This window comes from Leopardus geoffroyi, chromosome C2, assembly GCF_018350155.1.
Source record: "Leopardus geoffroyi isolate Oge1 chromosome C2, O.geoffroyi_Oge1_pat1.0, whole genome shotgun sequence".
Classification (NCBI taxonomy): domain Eukaryota; kingdom Metazoa; phylum Chordata; class Mammalia; order Carnivora; family Felidae; genus Leopardus; species Leopardus geoffroyi.
The window spans coordinates 82,742,803-82,763,319 of NC_059333.1; the positions used below are offsets into that span (position 1 = coordinate 82,742,803).

Genomic DNA, 20,517 nt, shown 5'->3' on the forward strand with positions numbered 1-20,517 from the left:
TAAATATATCCAGCAATGGTTCCTATCCAACAAGAGTTGACAACCTAAAGAAGACAACACTAATACAGGCAACATTTAAGAAAGGAAAAATACACATGACTTTATCAACATTAAAGTTACACATGAATTCAATAAAGTATTTACATTATGCTTCCTCCACTTCTCTTTCCTTTTCATGTGCTCTCCAAGAATTTGGAAGGTGAAAAGCAGCCAAAATGAAGTTATTTAGGGTTAGAAATCTTTTTCCCAAATCTTGAATCATTTTGTGATTCTCCTCTGAACCCATTCCAAAGGAATGAAGGAATGCTGGAGCTGACCTGAGAGTGGGAGGAAGGGGGCGGGGAGTGCAGAGAGCACAGGGTGACGAAATGAACCTAGCTCCATGTTTCCACCACAGACACAGTGCCAAGTTTGACCAATGCTTCCTCCAAAGGCTCTACTGCTTCCGGAAGTCCCTGGCTGTTATTATGGCTTCCTGCTGGGGGTGCAGAGGACAGTGGTTATGGCATGCACCTTTTCATTATTCTCTCCCCTCAGTAGTGCCAAAATCTTTAGGGTCTAATAAGCATATTATTTCCACCCAAGTGGGCCTTCCATTCCCTATGCAAAGGCTTCAGCAGACCATACCACACCAAAGAGAGATTAACATTTTAAATGATCAAATATTTCAACCATATGCCAGTGTGATTTACATGAATACCTACCTTTTTAAGTTGGTCCTGTCACCACTATCTGAACTTGCCACAGACGAAGTATCATAGGAGTGGGAATCAATAGTATCAATGTTTAACAATGTAGGGTCCTCCAGAACAAAAGACTCCTCTTCATCATCAGTCTAAATTGGAAGAATATGGATCAATAAACTTACAATTCCAAATACCCTGTAAGTCAGACAAGCATAAATGTGTTCTCTAAAATGCTCACATGCTTATTTCTGCTTTTCATCTCTTTTCCAAGCATTGTTATTGACTAGAGAAGCATAGAAAATTAATTTCCAAATCTAGATAGATATCTGTCTCTACAAAGAGTTCGCTCCAAAAATTTCTTCCTTGTAGCAGGAAGCAGCAGAAGCAGTTATGCAAATTATTGTTAGCAGCAAAACACTTCTTAAAATTCAAACCCGTAAATAAGCTTTACTAGTTAACTAACAGCCAGTAGCTAATTAGAAGAAAACAAATACCACCTGACTACAAATAGTATACCATGAGAAATAGGACAAACAAAAGAAAAGCATTCTGGGTTAGGAAAACCATAAGGGACTCTTAAAAACTGAGAATGAACTGAGGGTTGATGGAGGGGTGAGAGGGAGGGGAAAGTAAGTGATGGGCATTGAGGAGGGCACCTGTTGGGATGAGCACAGGGTGTTGTATGGAAACCAATTTGACAATAAATTTCATATTAAAAAATAAATAAATAAATAAATAAATAAATAAATAAATAAATAAATAAACAGTGTGAAAAAAAAAGAAAGACCATCTGCAAACACAGTTTTTATAAGTTATAAAGTTTTTATAAGTTATAAAACTTGTAAGTTTATAAGTTTTTATAAGGTGAATTTCACTCCTAGAAAAGGAAGAAGTCCCAAATGACTAGAATATTATGAGGAGTTAGAGTGATCCTAGAAAGATAAGCTAGGACCAATTTATAAAAAGCTTTATATTCCATGAGCCAAGTGACAGCAGGGCCTATGTCCTCCTTGTCTACCACTATATCCCTACTGCCCAGTACAATGCCTGGCATATAATTACTACTCATTCATTTACTGAATTAGTGTACTGTATATAGTAGACAATAGGAAGGAAACCGAGATGTTTAAGAAGTAGGCACACATGATGGGACCAACGTTTTATAAAGATAAATGGGGCAGCAGGAAGATGGATGAGTGTAGTCAGAGAAACTGAGACAAAGAAACTATTAAGAACCTGTAACAAGGTAGGGGCACCTGGGTGGCTCAGTTGGTTAAACATCTGACTTCAGCTGAGGTCATAATCTCGTGTCTTGTGGGTTCGAGACCCACATCGGGCTCTGTGCTAACAGTTCAGTACCTGGAGCCTGCTTCAGATTCTGTATCTCCCTCTCTCTCTGCCCCTCCCCCACCCCCACGCACACGCATGCACTCTTTCTCTCTCTCTCAAAAATAAAAAATAATTTAAAAGGAACCAGTAACAAAGCTATTGCAGTGTCAAGGGAAAAGAAAGAGGAGGGCGCCTGGGTGGCTCAGTCCATTAAGCATCCAACTTCAGCTCAGGTCATGATCTCATGGCTGGTCAGTTCGAGCCCCACATTGGGCTCTGGGCTGACAGCTCAGAGCCTGGAGCCTGTTTCAGATTCTGTGGCTCCCTCTCTCTCTGCCTCTACCCCACTCATACTCTGTTTATCTCTCAAAAATAAATAATAAACATTAAAAAAAATTTTTTAAAGGCGGGGAGTGGAGCTTAAGAACTTGTCAGAAGAGGTCAAGAGAAGGAATAATGAAAGAGACATTACTGAGAAAACCCAAAGTCCCTGGCTACCATTTTTTTTTTAACGTTTATTTATTTTTGAGAGAGTACACAAGCAGAGGAGGGTCAGAGAGAGGGGGAGACGCAGAATCTGAAACAGGCTCCAGGCTCTGAGCTGTCAGTACAGAGCCCAATGCAGGGCTTGAACTCATGAACTGTGAGATCATGACCTGAGCCAAAGTTGGACGCTTAATGGACTGAGCCACCCAGGTGCCCCCCCTCCCCACTACTATTTAATGGCAGGGGATGGGAGGTGGGGATGTCAGGGAGAAATCAAAGAGGACTTCAAGGTTTCTAGCTTGAACAACTAGGCAAAAGGTAATACTTCTGAGATAAAAAGCAGAATAGCAGATAAAGCAGAATGAAGAGTTCAGCTTTGAACAGGTTGATTCTGAGCAACAGACATTAAAGAAAAATGTTCTGATCATACTCCTCTTTCAACTGGACTACGTTCTGCCTTACCATTTCCATTAAAACTCATTATCTCCACTTTCTCCACCATTGCTAGCCACTACTACCTTTGCTGAAGTTACCAGCCAAATTCACAGGCCTATTTTCAGGTAACGTGCCCTTGTCCCCTTGGCATCCTTTAACACTACAACCATTCCCTCCCTACTTCTTGGAAATTTCTCTTCCCTTGGCTTCCAGTGCATCCCTTTTCTGCTACTCCTCCCAACTTACGAGGCCTCTTCTACCAGTCATGTTCTCTATTTTCTACTCAGCCAAACCTTTAAATCATGCTATTCCCTGGGATTATATTCTTAGCTCTCTTCCTACTTCACACACTTTCTATATGAGCAAGCTAATCCATACTTATAGCTTGAAGTACTATGTCATGCTAATGACTCCGAAATCTGCATCTTCAGTATCAACATTTCTCTTAAGGTTCAGGCCCATATTGCCAACTGCTTTTCATATATCTACATACATACACACACACCTGCTAAGAACAAGATTAGAACCACAAGGAGAGACGGTCTCTTGAGAGCCGGACAGAGGTGGGACAACTGCCTTAGGAAAGGAAAGGAAAGAACACAAAAATTAGAACTGCAGCACCAAGAAGCAAGAGGGCTAATCAGAATCTTACCTGATTTTCTTAAGCACCCTGAGGATGTAATTAAAGAAAACAGATCCATTAAATGAAGCCAGGGTTGAGGACTTACAAAATACATGAAAGAAAAAATGAAAGAAGAAAACTGAGCTTATCAATAAGGCTGAATTTAAAACTACTAGCTACACAGCAGAGATATTAATTTTCCCACACTGATGCATAAAATCTACATAATCCTTTCAAATTTCATTGTGTCTGTGTGTCTGTATGTGTAAACTAATAAAGTGATTCTAAAATTTACATGATGCAGAAGACCAAGAATAAGCAAGGCAACCTTGAAGAACAACACCAAAGATTTGAAACTACTAGTTATCAAGACCTATCATAACAAACATTAGAATGTGGTATTAGGGCAAGTATAGAAAGACCAATGGAATCAGACCCACACAAAAATGATCACCTGATTTAAAACAAAAGTGACACCACAGAAAAGAATATTTTTTTTCAGTAAATGGTGCTGGCTCATACCTCACACCATCACACACAAAAAATTCCAGATGAATCACAGACCAAAGTTTAAAAGGTAGAACAATAAAGATATTAAAACAAGATAGTATCATCATGACCTCAGAATTTTCAAAATTTTCTCAAAACAAGACACACAAAAACACTAACCATAACAGAAAACCAAAATAAGCTGAACTACATTAAGTACTTCTGCTCATCAAAAGAAACCATTAAAAGAGTGAAAAAGTAACCCACAGAATGGAAGAAGATATTTGCAATACATATACCTAATAAAGGGCCTATATACATCACACGTAAAGAACTCCTACAGGGTGCCTGGGTGGCTCAGTCGTTTAAGCATCTGACTCTTGGTTTCAGCTCAGATCATGAGTTTACGGTTTCAAGAGTTCGAGCCCCACATCAGGCTCTGCATTGGCAGGATAGAGCCTGCTTGGGATTCTCTCTCTTTCCTTCGCTCTCTTCCCCTCCCCTGCTCATGCTGCCTGTCTCTCTCAACATAAACAAACTTTAAAAAATTTTTTAAAAAGAACTCCTGTAAGCTTAAAAAAAAAAAAAAGTGAGCAAAAGACATGAAAAGGCAATTCACAAAAGAGATATCCAAAAGCCCAAAACCTATGTCAAAATACCCAATTTCATCAGTCTTCAAAGAGAGAAATTCAGATTAAAATAATGATGTGATACCACTGTACTTGGATACAGTGAAAAAGAGAAAATTCAAAAGTTGATGAGGCTATGGTATTCAGCACTCTCATATACTCCTGCTGGAAGTATGTATTATTCCAACCACTCTAAAAAAACCTAAGGCGGGGCACTCAGCTCAGTGGGCTGAGTGTCCGAATTCGGCTCCGGTCATGACCTCACAGTTTGTTAGTTAGAAGCCCACATTGGGCTCGCTGCTGTCAGCACAGAGGCCACTTCAGATCCTCTGTCTCTGTCTCTCTCTCTCTGCCCTTCCCCCACTTGCACTCTCTCTCTCTCTCTCAAAAAGAAATAAACATAAAAACAACACCTGCGGCAATATCTACTAAAGCTGAACATACCCGTATCTGACGACCTAGAAATTCTATTCCTAAGTATATAACCAACAGAAATGTGTGTGTACATATATATGTGTATAAACATACCTAAAGACGTGAATAAGAATATTCACAGCAACTTTTCATAGTAGCCAGAAATTAGATATTATACAAATGCCCGTCAAAAGTAGAATGAACAATGGTATACACATAATATAAAGAGTTTTATGTATGGGAATGAATAATTACATACAAAAATATGAGTGAATCTAATAAAATATGGAGGAAAACAGATCAGACACACAAAAGCACATACTGTATAATTCCATTTATATGAAGTTCAAAGCAGGCAAGCTGATCAATGCTAGAAGTTAGAACCGTGATTATCCTCGGCTTAGGTACTCAAGGGGCACAAGAAGAGGTTCTGGGGTGTTAGTGATGTTTTATTTCTTCATCTGGATTCTAGCTGCACAGGGTATTCAATTTGTGAAAATTCACCAAACTATACACTTACAATTTGTGCACTTTTTCTATATATATGTTACACTTCAATAAAAAGTTCAAAATAAATTTCTGGCTGCACAGTAGTAATGAAGTGAAGCAGGAATTTCCCAGACTGGAAGACTAGGAAGGATGAAGAGACTTGGTCCTGATTAGGCCAAAGAATAGGTTTAACGGAAGAAAAAGGTGGGGAGGTGGGGAGGTGGGCAGGCGGCTATGGTGAAAGAATGGAATTTCACAATTAAAAACCTCAGAGGTAGCACAGTTTCAAATAATGACAAGGCCTAGTAACATTATTTCATACCCTAAATTCTGAGATTTAGGATATCTCAATAATCTCTAACTTTCCATCCTATAACATATCTTGGATGCCCATTTCTTCCCAGCTTCTCTTCAGGTTGACATCAATGAACATTACTGAATATGTACACCCACATATCACATATCCTGGAGCAAGTGCTTACTTACACTTTGCATTTTTGCCCTTTCCATTTTGTCCTTTTCTAAAATCATTTTAATACTTTCTCCCCCTGTAGTCTTCATAACGTTCTACAACTTAAATTTTATTTTTACTTTCACTTATCCACCTGCCTAGCTCCTTGGAGGTGTGAAGGCTAGCCAAATTGCAGTCCTATGTCTCTCCCAAAGTCAGAGACAGTCATACAACATTTTATAATCCTGGCATCTAACACTATGACCCAAATACCTGAGGCACCCAAATTACTACTGAGGATGATAACAGTATTATCTTCTCAGTAAGCCACTAATGACTGTACTTACTGTTACTTATAGATAAGTAAATTGCACAAAGATGGTTTTTCTTCATTATGAACCTGTTTCATTCATGAGCATTTTCTTCGCCATTTGTGCACAAATATGATTAAATATGGCTTTATACACACCGTTCTAATATTACTTTTATTTCACACTTAGTGAAATGAGGATGTGATTAAGATGTTAACAAAAATGACTAAGATTACTCTCTTCATCTCTAAATGAAAGATTTCCTATTAGAAAGCAATAAATATCACTGTAATTGGTTAATCTTTCATTTACCAAAGCCTTGTCAAAATTTAAAATGTTTAAGTCTTAGCACAGATCATACATTTTTGAAGTTAAAATATATTCAAAGTAACAGCAATATCAAACTGATGCAAAAAATAGATATCAAAGTCATACAAGAAAAATAAAAGATACAATTCACAGAGAAGGTAGTTCACATCCTACAAAGTGTTGCCTATAACCCCAAAAGTATAGGTAAAAAAGTAACAAAAACCAAGACTCAACTTATTCAAAGCTATGGGATCAGTGGGCATTTCTTTTGGGGAACCTATGCATCATTATCTTTTAGAAAACTATGGATCTGAAGTAGATTAACACACTTAAAAAATCTTTCTTGTATTAGAACCTAAAACCTCTGAGAGGAGTCTTAAGCAAGTTTTTAAAAGATCAATAAGACAGAATTAAAGAACTGTCAGCAGACACAAGGTACATAAAAACTCACATACTTCACCAACATGTTACTGCCACCAAGCTCCTTTATAAAGTCTTTATGATCCGCTAATTCAGAAAGTAACATCATTTCAAAACTCTGACAAACTTTTTAACAAAGATGGCACCCATAAGACAAACTGTGCAAGTTTTGTTTTCTTTACACAGAAGAGTGATGAGGTGCATTTGAAGGCTGCAGCTGCTCTCTACTATCAGAGGATGGGTTGAGTATCACTCATAGAGAGGACGTTATCGAAACATTATACAAAGCTCCAGAGTGACACGAATTTAGTATTTTAGCTTGCTTCATAAAACATTTTTTCAAATCTACCAAGTATGAGGCATTGTACTTGGCACAGGCATGAAAAGACATGGCTTCTGCCCTTGAGAAGTTCATAATTTAGGTGAGCACTGTCCAACAGAACTTTCTGCAACAATGGAAATATTCTGTATCTGTTCTGTCCACCTTAGTAGCCACTAGCCACATGGGGCAACTGAGCACCTAAAATACACCTTGCACAACTGAGAGATTGAATTTTTCATTTTTATCGAACTATAATTAATTTAAATCTAAATTGCTCCGTGTGACTAGTGGCTCCCATACTGGACAGTGCAGATCTAGATACATACACTATAATTAATCCAAAAGCATTAAAATCAATTCCATAAAATGACAATGATCATTAATACATACTTACCTCATTGAGTATGCTTTCCAGTGTTGGAGGCGTATCAACTTGAGGAATATCAAATTCCTTGTCATCAATCTAAATAGAGAAAAGAAACTAATGCTCATATAATGCTGCTCTCCCTCTTAAAATTGTGGGAGTGCTTTAATTTATTAGAACCATTACCAATTAAAGAGATAAACATACCAACAAACTGATCACGCAGAGCACCAACCCAATAGTCCACGTTAATAAGGTCAAAAGACTACAGAATTGTTTCCTCTCCTATCCACATATTCAGTGGTTATTAAAAACAAATATGCAGTAACTGCAACATCCTGACAGCCCTTTCCAGAAAGCTTCTGTTCAAGGACTCAGGCATCTGCATTCTTAAATAGTATAAAACAGCATGTCTTACGACAAGCCCCAATTTTCTAAGTGTAAAAAGCAATATACAGAGCAATGTACAACATCATAAGCAATATACAAAGGTCTGACATTGCATTTCTTAGTTATTTCATAAATTATGGTGAGAAATGATTAGGTCAAACAAATTGCCATTATTCTCCTGGTCACAAAAACTTATTAATATCAAATCAATGGGAGAAAAGTCACTTCATAAGATATCTAAACCTACCACTAGCTCTGTGACCTTGAGCATCTAGTTAACATAGTCAGCTGTACTTCAGTTTCTTCCTCAATGAAGTGGCTTATCAGAGTGTGTGAAGCTCGAATGAGAACATATGTTAAAAGTGTTTCATAAATGGTAAATGTACACAAATGAAGACTGATAGGATCTCATAAACCTGTTCATAGACTTCTACTAATTCATGTGAAAATGATAAAAAGTCTTTAGGTTCTAACTCTAACCAACGTTCTGGTTAAATAACATCATTTGACAAAAGTTGAATTTTTACCAGATCATTTTTGAACTCCAGTTCCTTGTCCAGATCTATGTAAGAAAATTTTGAAAGCGAAGCTTCAAGATTGAAAGACTTATTCAGTTCTTCTTCTGTAGTCTTGGCACAAAGGCTCTGTTCCACATTTTCATGGTCTGGTTCGTTTTCCATAGTTACTTATAATAATTGTAGTTCAGTCAATCCAAGCAAGTTTTTGTTTGTTTTGTTTTGATTTTTGGCCTTAGATCATGATGACCTGAATGATCTGATCTCTTTTTAAAAAGAAAAAAATATACATCATTTAGATTTCATCAATTGGACATTTCAAAGACGTACTTGGTTAGACTTGTGTGGAAATGGATTCTTCATTCAATCACCTGACTGTGAAGCAAAGAGAAATCAATCCTAGGGTTTGAGGTATGATACTGGGGAAGAGCTTCTATGGAAGCACAGAGGAGACATATCTCACTACGGAGTCTGGGAAGGGGTCCACCACCCAAAGTCATTAAGTCTGGTGATAGTGATAGACTTGGGATAAGTTCAGCCACTAGACTTGGGACCAAACAGATTTATGTTTTAAGAGAATAAGGGTAAATTGGTGCCAAGAACTGCAATTAACCGCCCCCCCCCCACCTTACACTCCTAAACCCCACAAATCTCCAGTTCCCCTGGAGAAAAGCATACACATCAGTTTTGTTGTTGGCATCCATCAACAGTTGGCTTAACCAACTGAGCCACCCAGGTACCCCAATAAATAAGCTTTTTAAAAAAATAAAATAGAGTTGAAAATTAGTTGCTGTTATTGTTTTTTTTTAATGCCTAAAATTCACTGACAATTTTATCCAACTAGGCTCATTGTGTTTTAGTACTGATGATGAATTTCACTTTGTTCTAACTTTCATTTTTATCAGATTAAAAGAAACGAGTAACTACTATATGTAAGACATGTAGACTCATGAAGACAGATTTTTCAAGAGCTGAAACCAATTTTTCTTGCTAGTACATTTGGTATATTACCAAATACAGACTAATTTCTTTCACATGTTACAGAAGATAGACTAAAGCTCTGTTCTACAAACACATGATATCAAATACATTCCTAGAAGACATAAGTGAGGGCACTCTGTATCTGGCAACATTTGAAAGTAGCTTTCCAATCTCAGGTACTAAACATATTTCCCCTTTTGCAATGAGCCAAGGGCAGAAGCAATATTAACAATAATATGACTTTCTTCGAAGAGCACTGAATTGACTCATGACAAATTCCTTGTTAATAAGGTTCTCTCGTATTTGCTCCACTTAGGAAAAATGATTACAATTAGTCAAGGAATGTTCACAAACATGCACAATCTAATACACATTCAGTGATTCCTGAGGACAGTTATTAAGTTTTATCCTTACACATTAAAAAAAAGAATGGAAAAGACCACAATAGCTCCCCCAAAAAAAACACTTTTATTTAAATGATTTAACAACCTAAAATATTTCACTCTTCACATTCATCTTTCTAAAACAACTCACAAAGGAAAACAATTTTTTTTCTGGCTCTTTTTTTACATCTCCTATCTGGTATCAGTTAAGAGGTTCTCAGGGCAGCTCAGCATCTATGAACACCAATACCACATTCAAGAAGTTTCAAGTGATCAAGCATCCCCTAAACAAAGAGTACCATCTTGCCATGCTACCCTACTCCACTTTCAACCTTCACTTCACCAAGTTCCTATTATTGTGATATGCTGGCAAAGTGGAAAGAACATAAGCCAAACAGTCCATTAAAATCAGGTTTGACTTTGGGCTTTACCAGCTCCAATCTGTGACCCTGGCTAATTTGTCTACCCTTTCTGAGCCACTCTATATTTTGGAAGATGAAATATCGTGGCCATATATGTTTTTGCCCATAACAGCACCTCTTGTTGGAGGAAGGGCTCCTTCAAACCATGTGGTTCTTGTGGAGGCTGCCAATCAAAACTCCCCTAGTAACAGAGACTGCATAATGCAGCCAGAGTGCTTCAGGGGGATTCATTAAAATGGAACCGGTGAGGAAAAGCTGCTTCCACTGTGTTCTAAACAATGAATAGTAAGGCTGAGCAGCACTCCCACCCTACACCCCACCCTGTTCTGCAGAAAAGGAGGTCATTTATTCAATACATATCAACTAAACACATACTATAAATGCCACTGGAGATCCACCACTACGGACTCAATTTACATCCTAGAAACAGATTCTCTAACAATAATAAAATCAACCTACAAAAAGAACCAGAGAAGATGAGGAAGGGGTGTCCTGATACCACTCAGGCCCCCTTATTCCAGTCTTGTATGATGTTCGCTCTAGCCACAGTCTTCTGGTGGTTTGACTCTATAAGCCAGCATACTCTCCCAACTCTTTTTTTTTTTTTTTTTTTTTTTTTTTTTTTTAAACTTACAATGGAGAGTGCTGACTTTTAGGAATGCAGCTACCTATTTTGCAGAGCTACTGTGAGGAATATATTAGATTATGACTATAAAGCATTTAGAATAATGCCTGGACACAGAATAGGTTTTCAAGAAATACTAGCTATTATCATTTAAAATTTCCTCAAGATTTCCAAATTCTTCCAGAGCTAAACATCCTGAAACAATATCCAGTACTTCTGTAACAGTCTGGCCAGTGTTAAGCTTATCATAAGGATACCTTACTGGAAGAGTACACTTACTTCTGCTCCCAGAAGTTTCTTTATGAGCTTAATGTTAAGGGTTTTATCTAAGACTAGTACAGCCCCCAGTAAAGCATCAGAGACCCTTCAGGAAAAACGTTTAATTATTATAATAATTGTCATATACTACTAATTCATTCTAAAATTGTGCTCTTAGGGGTGTCTAGGTGGCTCAGTTGGTTGAGTATCCGACTCGTGATTTCAGCTCAGGTCATGTTCTCAGAATCCTAGGATTAAGCCCCACATCAGGCTCTGTGTAGAGTGTAGAGCCTGCTTGGGATTCTCTCTCTCTCCCTTTGCCCCTCTCTCCAGCTCACACTCACTTGCAGGCTCTCTCTCTCTCAAATAAATGAATGAATGAATGAATAAATAAATAAATAAATAAATAAATAAATAAATAAATAAAACTGTGCTTTTACATCTACTTCCTCTTTTATCAGTTACCAGCAATTACACTTTTATGTTAGTGAGCAAATTTATGCAACCCAAATAGACCTAGGAAACAAAAGGTCACCATGCTCAGATTTTCTTTAAAAAAGGAGTCCAATTTGTTAGAAATTGAGCTGTGCTTGAATCTACCTGCGGTAAGTAAAATACCCAGTGATGTCTGTCCTGATCTCCAGAACCTATGACTCTGTTACCTTACATGTCCAAAGGAACTTCACAGAGGTGATAAAATGAAGATCTTGACTTGGGGAGATTATCCAGGATGAGCCATGTTGGCTCAATGAGGGTCTTAAAAAGTGGAAGAGGGAGGCAGAAGAGTGTGTCAGAGAAAGAGATAAGACAATAAAAGCAGGGTCACAGAGACGTTGTGTTGCAGGCTTTGAAGGAGGAGGGAGGATGCCAGCAGTCAAAGAATTTAGGCAGTCTCTAGAAGCTGCAGAAGGCAAAAATGGATTCTCTCCCAGAGCCTCTAGAAGGACCCCAGCCCTGCACAGCTTGATCTTGGCCTAGTAAGAGCAGTGCTGCTCTCGTGAACTAAAGAACTGTAAAATGATAAATCTGTGTTTTAAGCTACATTTGGGGTAATCTGTTACAGCAGGAATAAGAAATGAATACACTACCCGGGTGCCTGGGTGGCTCAGTTGGATACGCAGCTGACTTCGGTTCAGGTCATGATCTCACAGTTTATGGGTTCAAGCTCTGCATCGGGCTCTGTGCTGACAGTTCAGAGCCTGGAGCCTGCTTCTGATTCTGTATCTCCCTTTCTCTCTGCTCTTCCCCCACTCCTGCTCTGTCTCTCTCTCTCTCAAAATTAAATAAACATTTAAAAATTTAAAAAAAGAGGGGCACCTGGGTGGCTCAGTCGGTTAAGCGTCCCACTTCGACTCAGGTCATGATCTCACAGTTCGTGGGTTCGAACCCCGCGTCGGGCTCTGTGCTGACAGCTCAGAGCCTGGAGCCTGTTTCAGATTCTGTGTCTCCCTCTCTCTCTGCCCCTCCCCTGTTCATGCTCTGTCTCTGTCTCAAGAATAAATAAACACTAAAAAAAAATTTTTTTTTAATAAAAAGAAAAAAGAAAGAAAGAAATGAATATACTATCAAACTTCAACTATTTTGTTTCTGGTCACATTGCCAATATTCTGAAATACTAATCCCTCCCTCATGAGTTTGTGTGCCCAAATATTTATTGAGCAAGCTCTTCATTCCAATATGCAGACCAATGATGAAATGCTTAATATATAACGCTTCCTATTACACATGATGCAGACACTGCCTACAGATATCACTTAAGTGATATTCCAGTACTACTGATAATTTCCTTTCAAGACTAAATTCTACAACTAGCTTTCCACCCAACCATCCTGCAATCTAGTGTTTCTATAGTTCTTAAGGAGATGCCAAGTCAGATAGTACCTGCAGACAACACAATAGGTAAAATCAATTGTTTCTTAGTCTCTCCCAGAATGAAGTCACATTACTCTGACAGGAAATATCATAAAATCATGATTACCCAGTATGCTGTCATCTTCTGAGTCCTGATAAACTAACATTTTAATAGTTCTGATTTAAGATTATCTGACACCTTGACAGTTCTCAAGGCTATTCCCTCTTAACTAATAAGGTTATTCCCTACCAAGTAATAATAGATTCAAGGATCATTTAAAAATAAATATGTGTATCATATAAACAGCAATGACCCCATTTCAACCCTGGTTAACTGAATAAGAACTCTAGAATGTAACCTATATTAGGCAGGGTGACTATGAAACTCTTTGACCAATTTTTTTTTTTGTTGTCACGGTTTTGTTTTCACCTCGGCAGACCTTCCCAACTGTTTTCAAATTCCAGGATCCTATTTAATTCACTGACATTCCTTTCCTCCTAAAAGTGTCATATGAGACACTTTTCACATTATGATGAAATCGAATCAAGTTTTCTTTTTATAACTTACTGTAGCCCCAGAAAGGTATCACGAAATCATGGTATGGAAACAATTTTACATTCCAACTTTGTTTCCAGCTCTCCCAATCTAAGTATTTCTCTTCTTCCATGGCTTTGTTTTGCTTTGTCTTCTTGTGGTTTGTTTGTGAAGAAAAATACAATAGAGGATTAACTTCTATTTGTTTTCTGTGCTCTTTCTCTACTAAATGGACTCATTCTGAACAGCTCCCCAATGCCTACCACATAAAATTCCATAATCTAAGCCTAGGATCCCAGATAGCACATGAGCTGACCCTACCTCCCTTTACAACAAAAGGTAACTTGTATTCAGAGTCCTTCAAGAAGAGCTTCCCTTTTCCCTCCATGTCTGCTCGTGCTAGTTCACCTGCCCTTTCCTTTTCCTCTCCATTTATCTAAGTTCCTTCTTTCCTCCCTTCCCTAAGCATCCTCTGAATCCAGAATCCATGTCTTCTTTACAACAGTGCCTTGGTGCTTTCCTCATACTGATTCATTAACTTACCATGTGACTATGTCTTTTGTCCCCAACAGAAATGAAGCCAGGCTTCTTTGTATACTCCACATCAGTAGGCTCACTGAGTTACATAGCTATGTAGACATTCAATAAATATTTGCTGATTAACGCAAGAATTGGAAGACAGGACTAACACCTGTGTTGCAAATTAAATGTATCAGTTTTATTACCTATAATTGTTATTTGACTCACAGCCTATAGGAATCTGTGCCATAGTAAGCCAAGTTATAATTGAGCTCTACCTTTCTGTAATCAGGCTTGTCAATTACTGTTGATCATATTCATCCCTCAGATATCAGCTAAAACTTTCCTTCCTCAAAAAGACTTTTTTTGTCCTGCTCAACTAAACCAGGTTCCCTGTTAATATGCACCTATAACATTGTTCTCCTCTTTCACTAAACTTGTCACATTGCGATCATTGTTTGTGTCTGAACCGTGATTCCCTTCCCTCAGGAAGGAAAGGAATGCAGGTTCCAGGAGAGCAAAGACCAGATCTACCTTGTTCACCAATGTATTCCCAATGCTAATCAACCCATCAATCCTTCCCTCCTCTCCTCAATCCCTACCCACCCCCGCCTCCCCGCCCCCACCCCCGCCCCCCCCGCCCCCCCCCCCCCCCCCCCCCCCACCAATAAGCAGCCAAGCAACACTGCATCACTGGCTTCTAGAGCCCCAAATAGCAGTTCTGGTCATTCAAAATAAGATATGGTTAGTCATTCTACCCCCAAAGCCTCCCACCTTACAAGTTCCACTCTTTGCATCTAGGTGAGATTTTTAAAAATCCATAACAGTGCTTTTTAAAAAATGATCATTTAGTTCATGTATAACATGACACAAACTCCACAATTTCATATGTTTTGTTTTCTTTTACATTAACTCAGACTACAAAACCAAGATGAAAACAATGGAGATGCATCCTATGTCCATTCTGTTTACAGGAATTCAACTATTATCTTCAGCAAAGAGAAAGAAAAAAAAGAAATGATTCACAAATACATGGGGACTCTGCACACCATTCCACCCAATACTATACACTTCAGGGTGAGCACGCGACAGGAGATGGATATCTGCTGCCCTTTTGGTCTCAGTTCTTGAATGCCTTGTACATAAGTGATCCATTTCATCTATGCCCAAAATAACAAATAGCATGCTGTTCCAACATGGAGGAAAAACTGGCTGCGTTGCACTTCCTGAGAGACAGGTCTGCAACCTGGGAGACTCCCTCCCAGGTATTTTTCAGGAGTACTCAAGTTTCACCTTACTCATGGACTTCAGAAACAGACCCTCTGTTAGACACAATGCTACTATACACTCCGATGAGAGGCATACTTGGCTCGAGTTTCTTTCCAAGAATAGGCACATTTAAGCCCACAATGCTCAGAGCGGCCACTATGAAAAAGCCCAAACCTGTTTCCCTTTCTCTTCTCTCGGTAAATGTCTAAATGAGAAGAGTAATTATTTAAAACTTAGGAAATGCATATAGAACAACAAATGTTAAAAAGAAAAGTGAGGGGGGCACCGGGGTGGCTCAGTCGGTTAAGCGTCCGACTTCGGCTCAGGTCATGATCTTACAGTTTGTGAGTTCGAGCCCCACATCAGGTTCTGTGCTAACAATTCGGAGCCTGGAGCCTGCTTCAGATTCTGTGTCTCCCTCTCTCTCTGCCCCTCCCCTGCTCACGCTCTGTCTGAGCATGGTGCTAAGTTACTGCTATGAACCATCAGGCACAACCTTCAAGGTGCCACATTCTAAAAAAGAAAAAACTGGGGCGCCTGGGTGGCTCAGTCGGTTAAGCATCTGACTTCTGCTCAGGTCATGATCTCACAGTCTGTGAGTTCGAGCTCCACGTCGGGCTCTGTGTTGACAGCTCAGAGCCTAGAGCCTGTTTCAGATTCTGTGTCTCCCTCTCTCTCTGCCCCTCCCCCATTCATGCTCTGTCTCTCTCTGTCTCAAAAATAAATAAACGTTAAAAAAAAAATGAAAAGCTTTAAAATAAATAAATAAATAAAAAAGAAAAAACTAATCCCTATCATAATATACAAAATAATGGTAAGATCCATGTCTACAAACATCTATATTATGCATAAACCCTAATATTATTCATCAATTTTATATCAATGTGTACAGAGGTGATGTGTGAAATGAGACAGGAAAAAAAAATCACTTCTTTCCAGCTTCCAGTAGGTCCTTAGTCTTATAAGAATTACTCTTCAAAGACCCACCCCACCCTTAGAGAACTTCTCCTAAGAAGTACGTGTAGACTGAAATATATTCCCCTTTCTTCTTTCCTAAATTGGTACGAGCGAATTCTTTTCAGTTAAATGCACAGAAGATAGGATTCCATTCAGTTGTAGGCTGAGTAGATGGTAGCCTTCCCACTCATCTTAATTAGCTCCCAATTAATTGTCATCTCAATTTCTCTTGGTTAGGGGGTCGAGAAGGATGTGGAGTCACAAGAGATTTTTTTTTTTAAGAGCAAAAGGAAACTTCTTACTGAACCACAGAAGATAAACAAATTTGATTATGGTTAAAACATCCCTTCAACATCTTTCCTTTGGAAAACTGCTCGTCCTACACTCCAACCTAGCCGGAAGAGTAGGACATGACATTCTGGTATCCGTTCAGCCAATCACTATCCTTCCCTGGAATCTGTAAATACTGAAGGTAGGAGTTTTCTCTTTGTTCTGGGAAGATGTTAACACAGGGGCTGTTACACAGAAATGAAGATAATTCAAACGTTAATTCAAGATTCAATTAAGACTCGAACAGTTCGAGTCTATATATATAGATTACACCCGACGCTGTGAATCAAGACACTATCTAACCTCTGTGAAAAGTAGAAACAGATGGAAAGTTAAACATACTTCCTTAAGTTGAAAACGCCTTACTTTTAATTCACCTACATAACTGACATTTGGTATCACAATGGTTGACATCTCTATAAAAGAGTGACAAATGGCTATAAAGTGCCAAGAAGCCTCAATATTCCAAACACAAAAAACATCCATCTGCTGATGCTGGTCCAGGTGCAAAGAAAATATATAAAGGATAATCAACATACTATTATCTTAGCGCTCTAGAAAGAATTTTTTCACATGTCTCTTTAACATATAAAGCCCAATAGTTCAACCAGAATTCCCCCCCCCCCACCCCACTTATCTTTTATTATGCTTTCTATGGAACAGGTCACCTGTTGACGGAGGATTCAGTATCCATTTACTTTCTCCTTAAAGTTAACCATAAGCAAACCCATGTCTTCCACAAACATGTAGATTCTCCATCCCCATTTGTATTAGACTTCAAACACACACACACCTGACATGTAATTAACTACCTCTCAATCACAGACATCTGAAGGAGAGGTGGTGCCACAAGTCAACCTCCATGATTGTTTTGCTTGTGTTTTCTTTTTATGGGGGGGAGGGAAGAGTGTGGTAGATGGTGGGCATGCAGAGGACACAAGCCTTTCTGTCCATGTCTAGTATGAGTCTAATATTAGGAGGTTATGGAAGAGGCATGCCTAGTTGAAGAAGGTTCCCAGCTCTTCCTGACAACCCATGGCCATGGAACCTCCCTAGCTGACCCTACTTCATCACACCCTACCCTCCCTTTGAAGCACACCCAAACATTTGAGGCAGCTCTGTTTCCCTCTTTCCCCAGATACCACACTTGGGAGAACACAACAGGACACAGGAGTGGCCTCAAACTTTACAGACCCACCTGTCCTCCTGCTGCCCTCACTCTGGAGCACACTTGCAGGCAGAGACAAACTGGAACCAGCCTCACAGGGTGCACATCCATCCTAAGAGGTGGACACCTCATCTAAGCCTTGGCCCCACACTTGGGGAGCACACTTGTCCCGACCTTCAAGAGACAAAGTAGCCTACACCTGTACCAGGGGCCTGAAAGGCGAATTGCACATCTGTTTCATCCGGGGGAGGGTGATCACCCGCCGCCTAGTCTCACAATCAGGAGAAGCGGGTGCACCTGACCCTCGGCCTCACATTTGTTAGGAACAAGTGTAAACCGCCTAAGCCAATTCCAGGCCAAACGCCGGACACGCCCCTCCGCCCCAGTGTCAACCCTGCCGAGCTCGTGGGCCCCAGTCCAGTTAGTCAGCCTGGGGCTGCTCCGTCAGTCACTCCAGGGCCGCGCCACCGCGCGGGGGAAAGGGCCGAGGCTCAGAAACCCGGCGCGTTCTCCTCCCGCCCGGGGGACAGCCCCTCACTACAGTCCCCACCCCGCTGGCCCGCTCCCAGGAGATTCTTTACCTGCGCTCGCGGCCATTCCAGCCCAGGACCCGCGGCCCACGTGACCCCGCCCCCTGGCTCCAGCCTCACGCATGCGCAGTCTACACCACTGATGGCCACGCTTCCGCTTTCTTCCCCGCACTCTTGTCACTCCTGGGCGGTCCGCCCCCCTACACCACGCCCCCATTTAAAGGGCCAGAGATTCAATGTCTCACACCAGGGACTTAATGGGTGATTAACATCTTGCGGAACAGGAGAGTGGAAACGTTAGTGAAGCGCAGACCGGTACATACAAGTCTTTGAAATGGGAAGACAAACGCCTCCAGCCCTATGTCGATGAATTCATCTGGCCTTTATTTAAGAAAGAGACCCTACCTCAGCCAGGCAAGAAAGGTAGTTGATTTCCAGACTTTTGGAATTTGTAACCGGTAAATTTTTACTTAATCTTTTTAAAGACGCACAAAGAATTGCCAGCTTTTGGGGCGCCTGGGTGGCGCAGTCGGTTAGGCGTCTGACTTCAGCCAGGTCACGATCTCGCGGTCCGTGGGTTCGAGCCCCGCATCAGGCTCTGGGCTGATGGCTCAGAGCCTGGAGCCTGTTTCCGATTCTGTGTCTCCCTCTCTCTCTGCCCCTCCCCCGTTCATGCTCTGTCTCTCTCTGTCCCAAAAATGAATAAACGTTGAAAAAAAAATTAAAAAAAAAAAGAATTGTCAGCTTTTTATTTTGCCAAGTAAGGACAATAAATACACACTAAAAAACAACTATTATTTTCTAACTTATGGTAAACATTGATCCACAAAAAGTACATCTTAACACCAAACGTATAGGAGAGACACTCTCAAATAAAGGAGATATCTTTTAAATGGATAAAAATGTATGTTTATTTCTCTTATTCCTCCTGGAGAAAGATGAAAGCTTTCAGGACAGACTGGATTTTAGAGCCACCACTGTAGATAACCCTAGCCCCAAAGCACAGATCTTATGCTTACTGGGGCCTATAGTAAAGAAAATGGAAGGAGGAAGAATAGAAGATGCTCCTAGAAGGAGATTTCGAAAATATTCAGTTGGGAAGATATTATTGCACAGCAACTAGGCACACTACACTTCTGAGCCTCTGAAGGGCTCAGAGGTGGGTGAGACACAGCCCTGCCCCCAGGGCTAAGAACTCCATATAGGGACCTAGCTACAATGCTAGTGCATTGTAATGCAAGTCAGGCTCTTTTAAGTGGTATAAGAAAGGTAAGAGACCATCGCTTTAGGACACAGATGAAGAAAAATGGTGGAACTATTTTCCTGAGGTGGGCCTCAGGAAGCTAAAAGGAGAAGTTGGAAGGGGGAACCAACTACTACTCAATGTCAATTACAGGAAGAATTGTCAATTACAGACCCCAACAGAAGAATATTCAACAGAGCGAATCATCCATTACAGGACCCAACAGGGAAAGATGTACATTGCATTTCCTCCGAGAAATCAACTACCCCTGGGACTCAGCCAATGAACAATCTGAATCCCCGCTTTCACCAATGGATTTTCCTTCAAAACAACCCCTTCCAACTTACTTCTTCTCCATTAAATAAGTTCCTTGGCTTTGGTGGACTTGCCTATAGTTCTGCCACAGCTTGCTTGTCTGGAATTGCAATTCTTGGTTATTCCCTAATAGACCCATTTTTACTGGTAAAAACTTGTATTTTTCAGGCTAACACTATGCATTTATGCATGTACACACACACACACACACACACACACACACACACACACTGTGTGTAAATCCTAGACAGTAATCACCTTTAGCATGTGCAATACAACTTGGCATTTTATATTTTAGTCTATTTTTTTTAATGCTGGTTACTAAATTGATTTCATGACTCACTAATGCATAGCAACCCATAGCTTGAAAGTACAGCATGGAATATGTTAAAGGTACAACAGGATATAAGGCTGGAAAGACAAAGCCCATATCCAAGGAGGACATTGAATGCCAAGCTGGGGGTGTCTGC

At 40.0% G+C, this 20,517-nt stretch overlaps 1 protein-coding gene across 11 annotated transcripts in view; it reads right to left on the bottom strand.

Annotated features, from left to right (window-relative positions):
• VPS8 (VPS8 subunit of CORVET complex) overlaps positions 1 to 18,633 on the bottom strand; it is a 250,706-nt gene extending 232,073 nt beyond the window's left edge. For 10 of the 11 annotated variants that reach the window (XR_006718470.1, XR_006718471.1, XR_006718469.1 and 7 more), the window contains exons 1-4: positions 18,541 to 18,626; positions 8,674 to 8,927; positions 7,787 to 7,855; positions 705 to 835 (exon numbers count right to left, since the gene is read on the bottom strand). Coding sequence is in view for 8 of the 11 variants with exons in the window: in XM_045502712.1 (XP_045358668.1) it covers positions 705 to 835; positions 7,787 to 7,855; positions 8,674 to 8,826 (353 nt within the window). In the remaining 3 variants the exon portion in view is untranslated. Of the gene's footprint in view, positions 1 to 704; positions 836 to 7,786; positions 7,856 to 8,673; positions 8,928 to 18,540 lie in introns of all 11 variants that reach the window. The other variant, XM_045502714.1, reaches the window with a different exon arrangement.
• Positions 18,634 to 20,517: the final 1,884 nt, after the last annotated feature.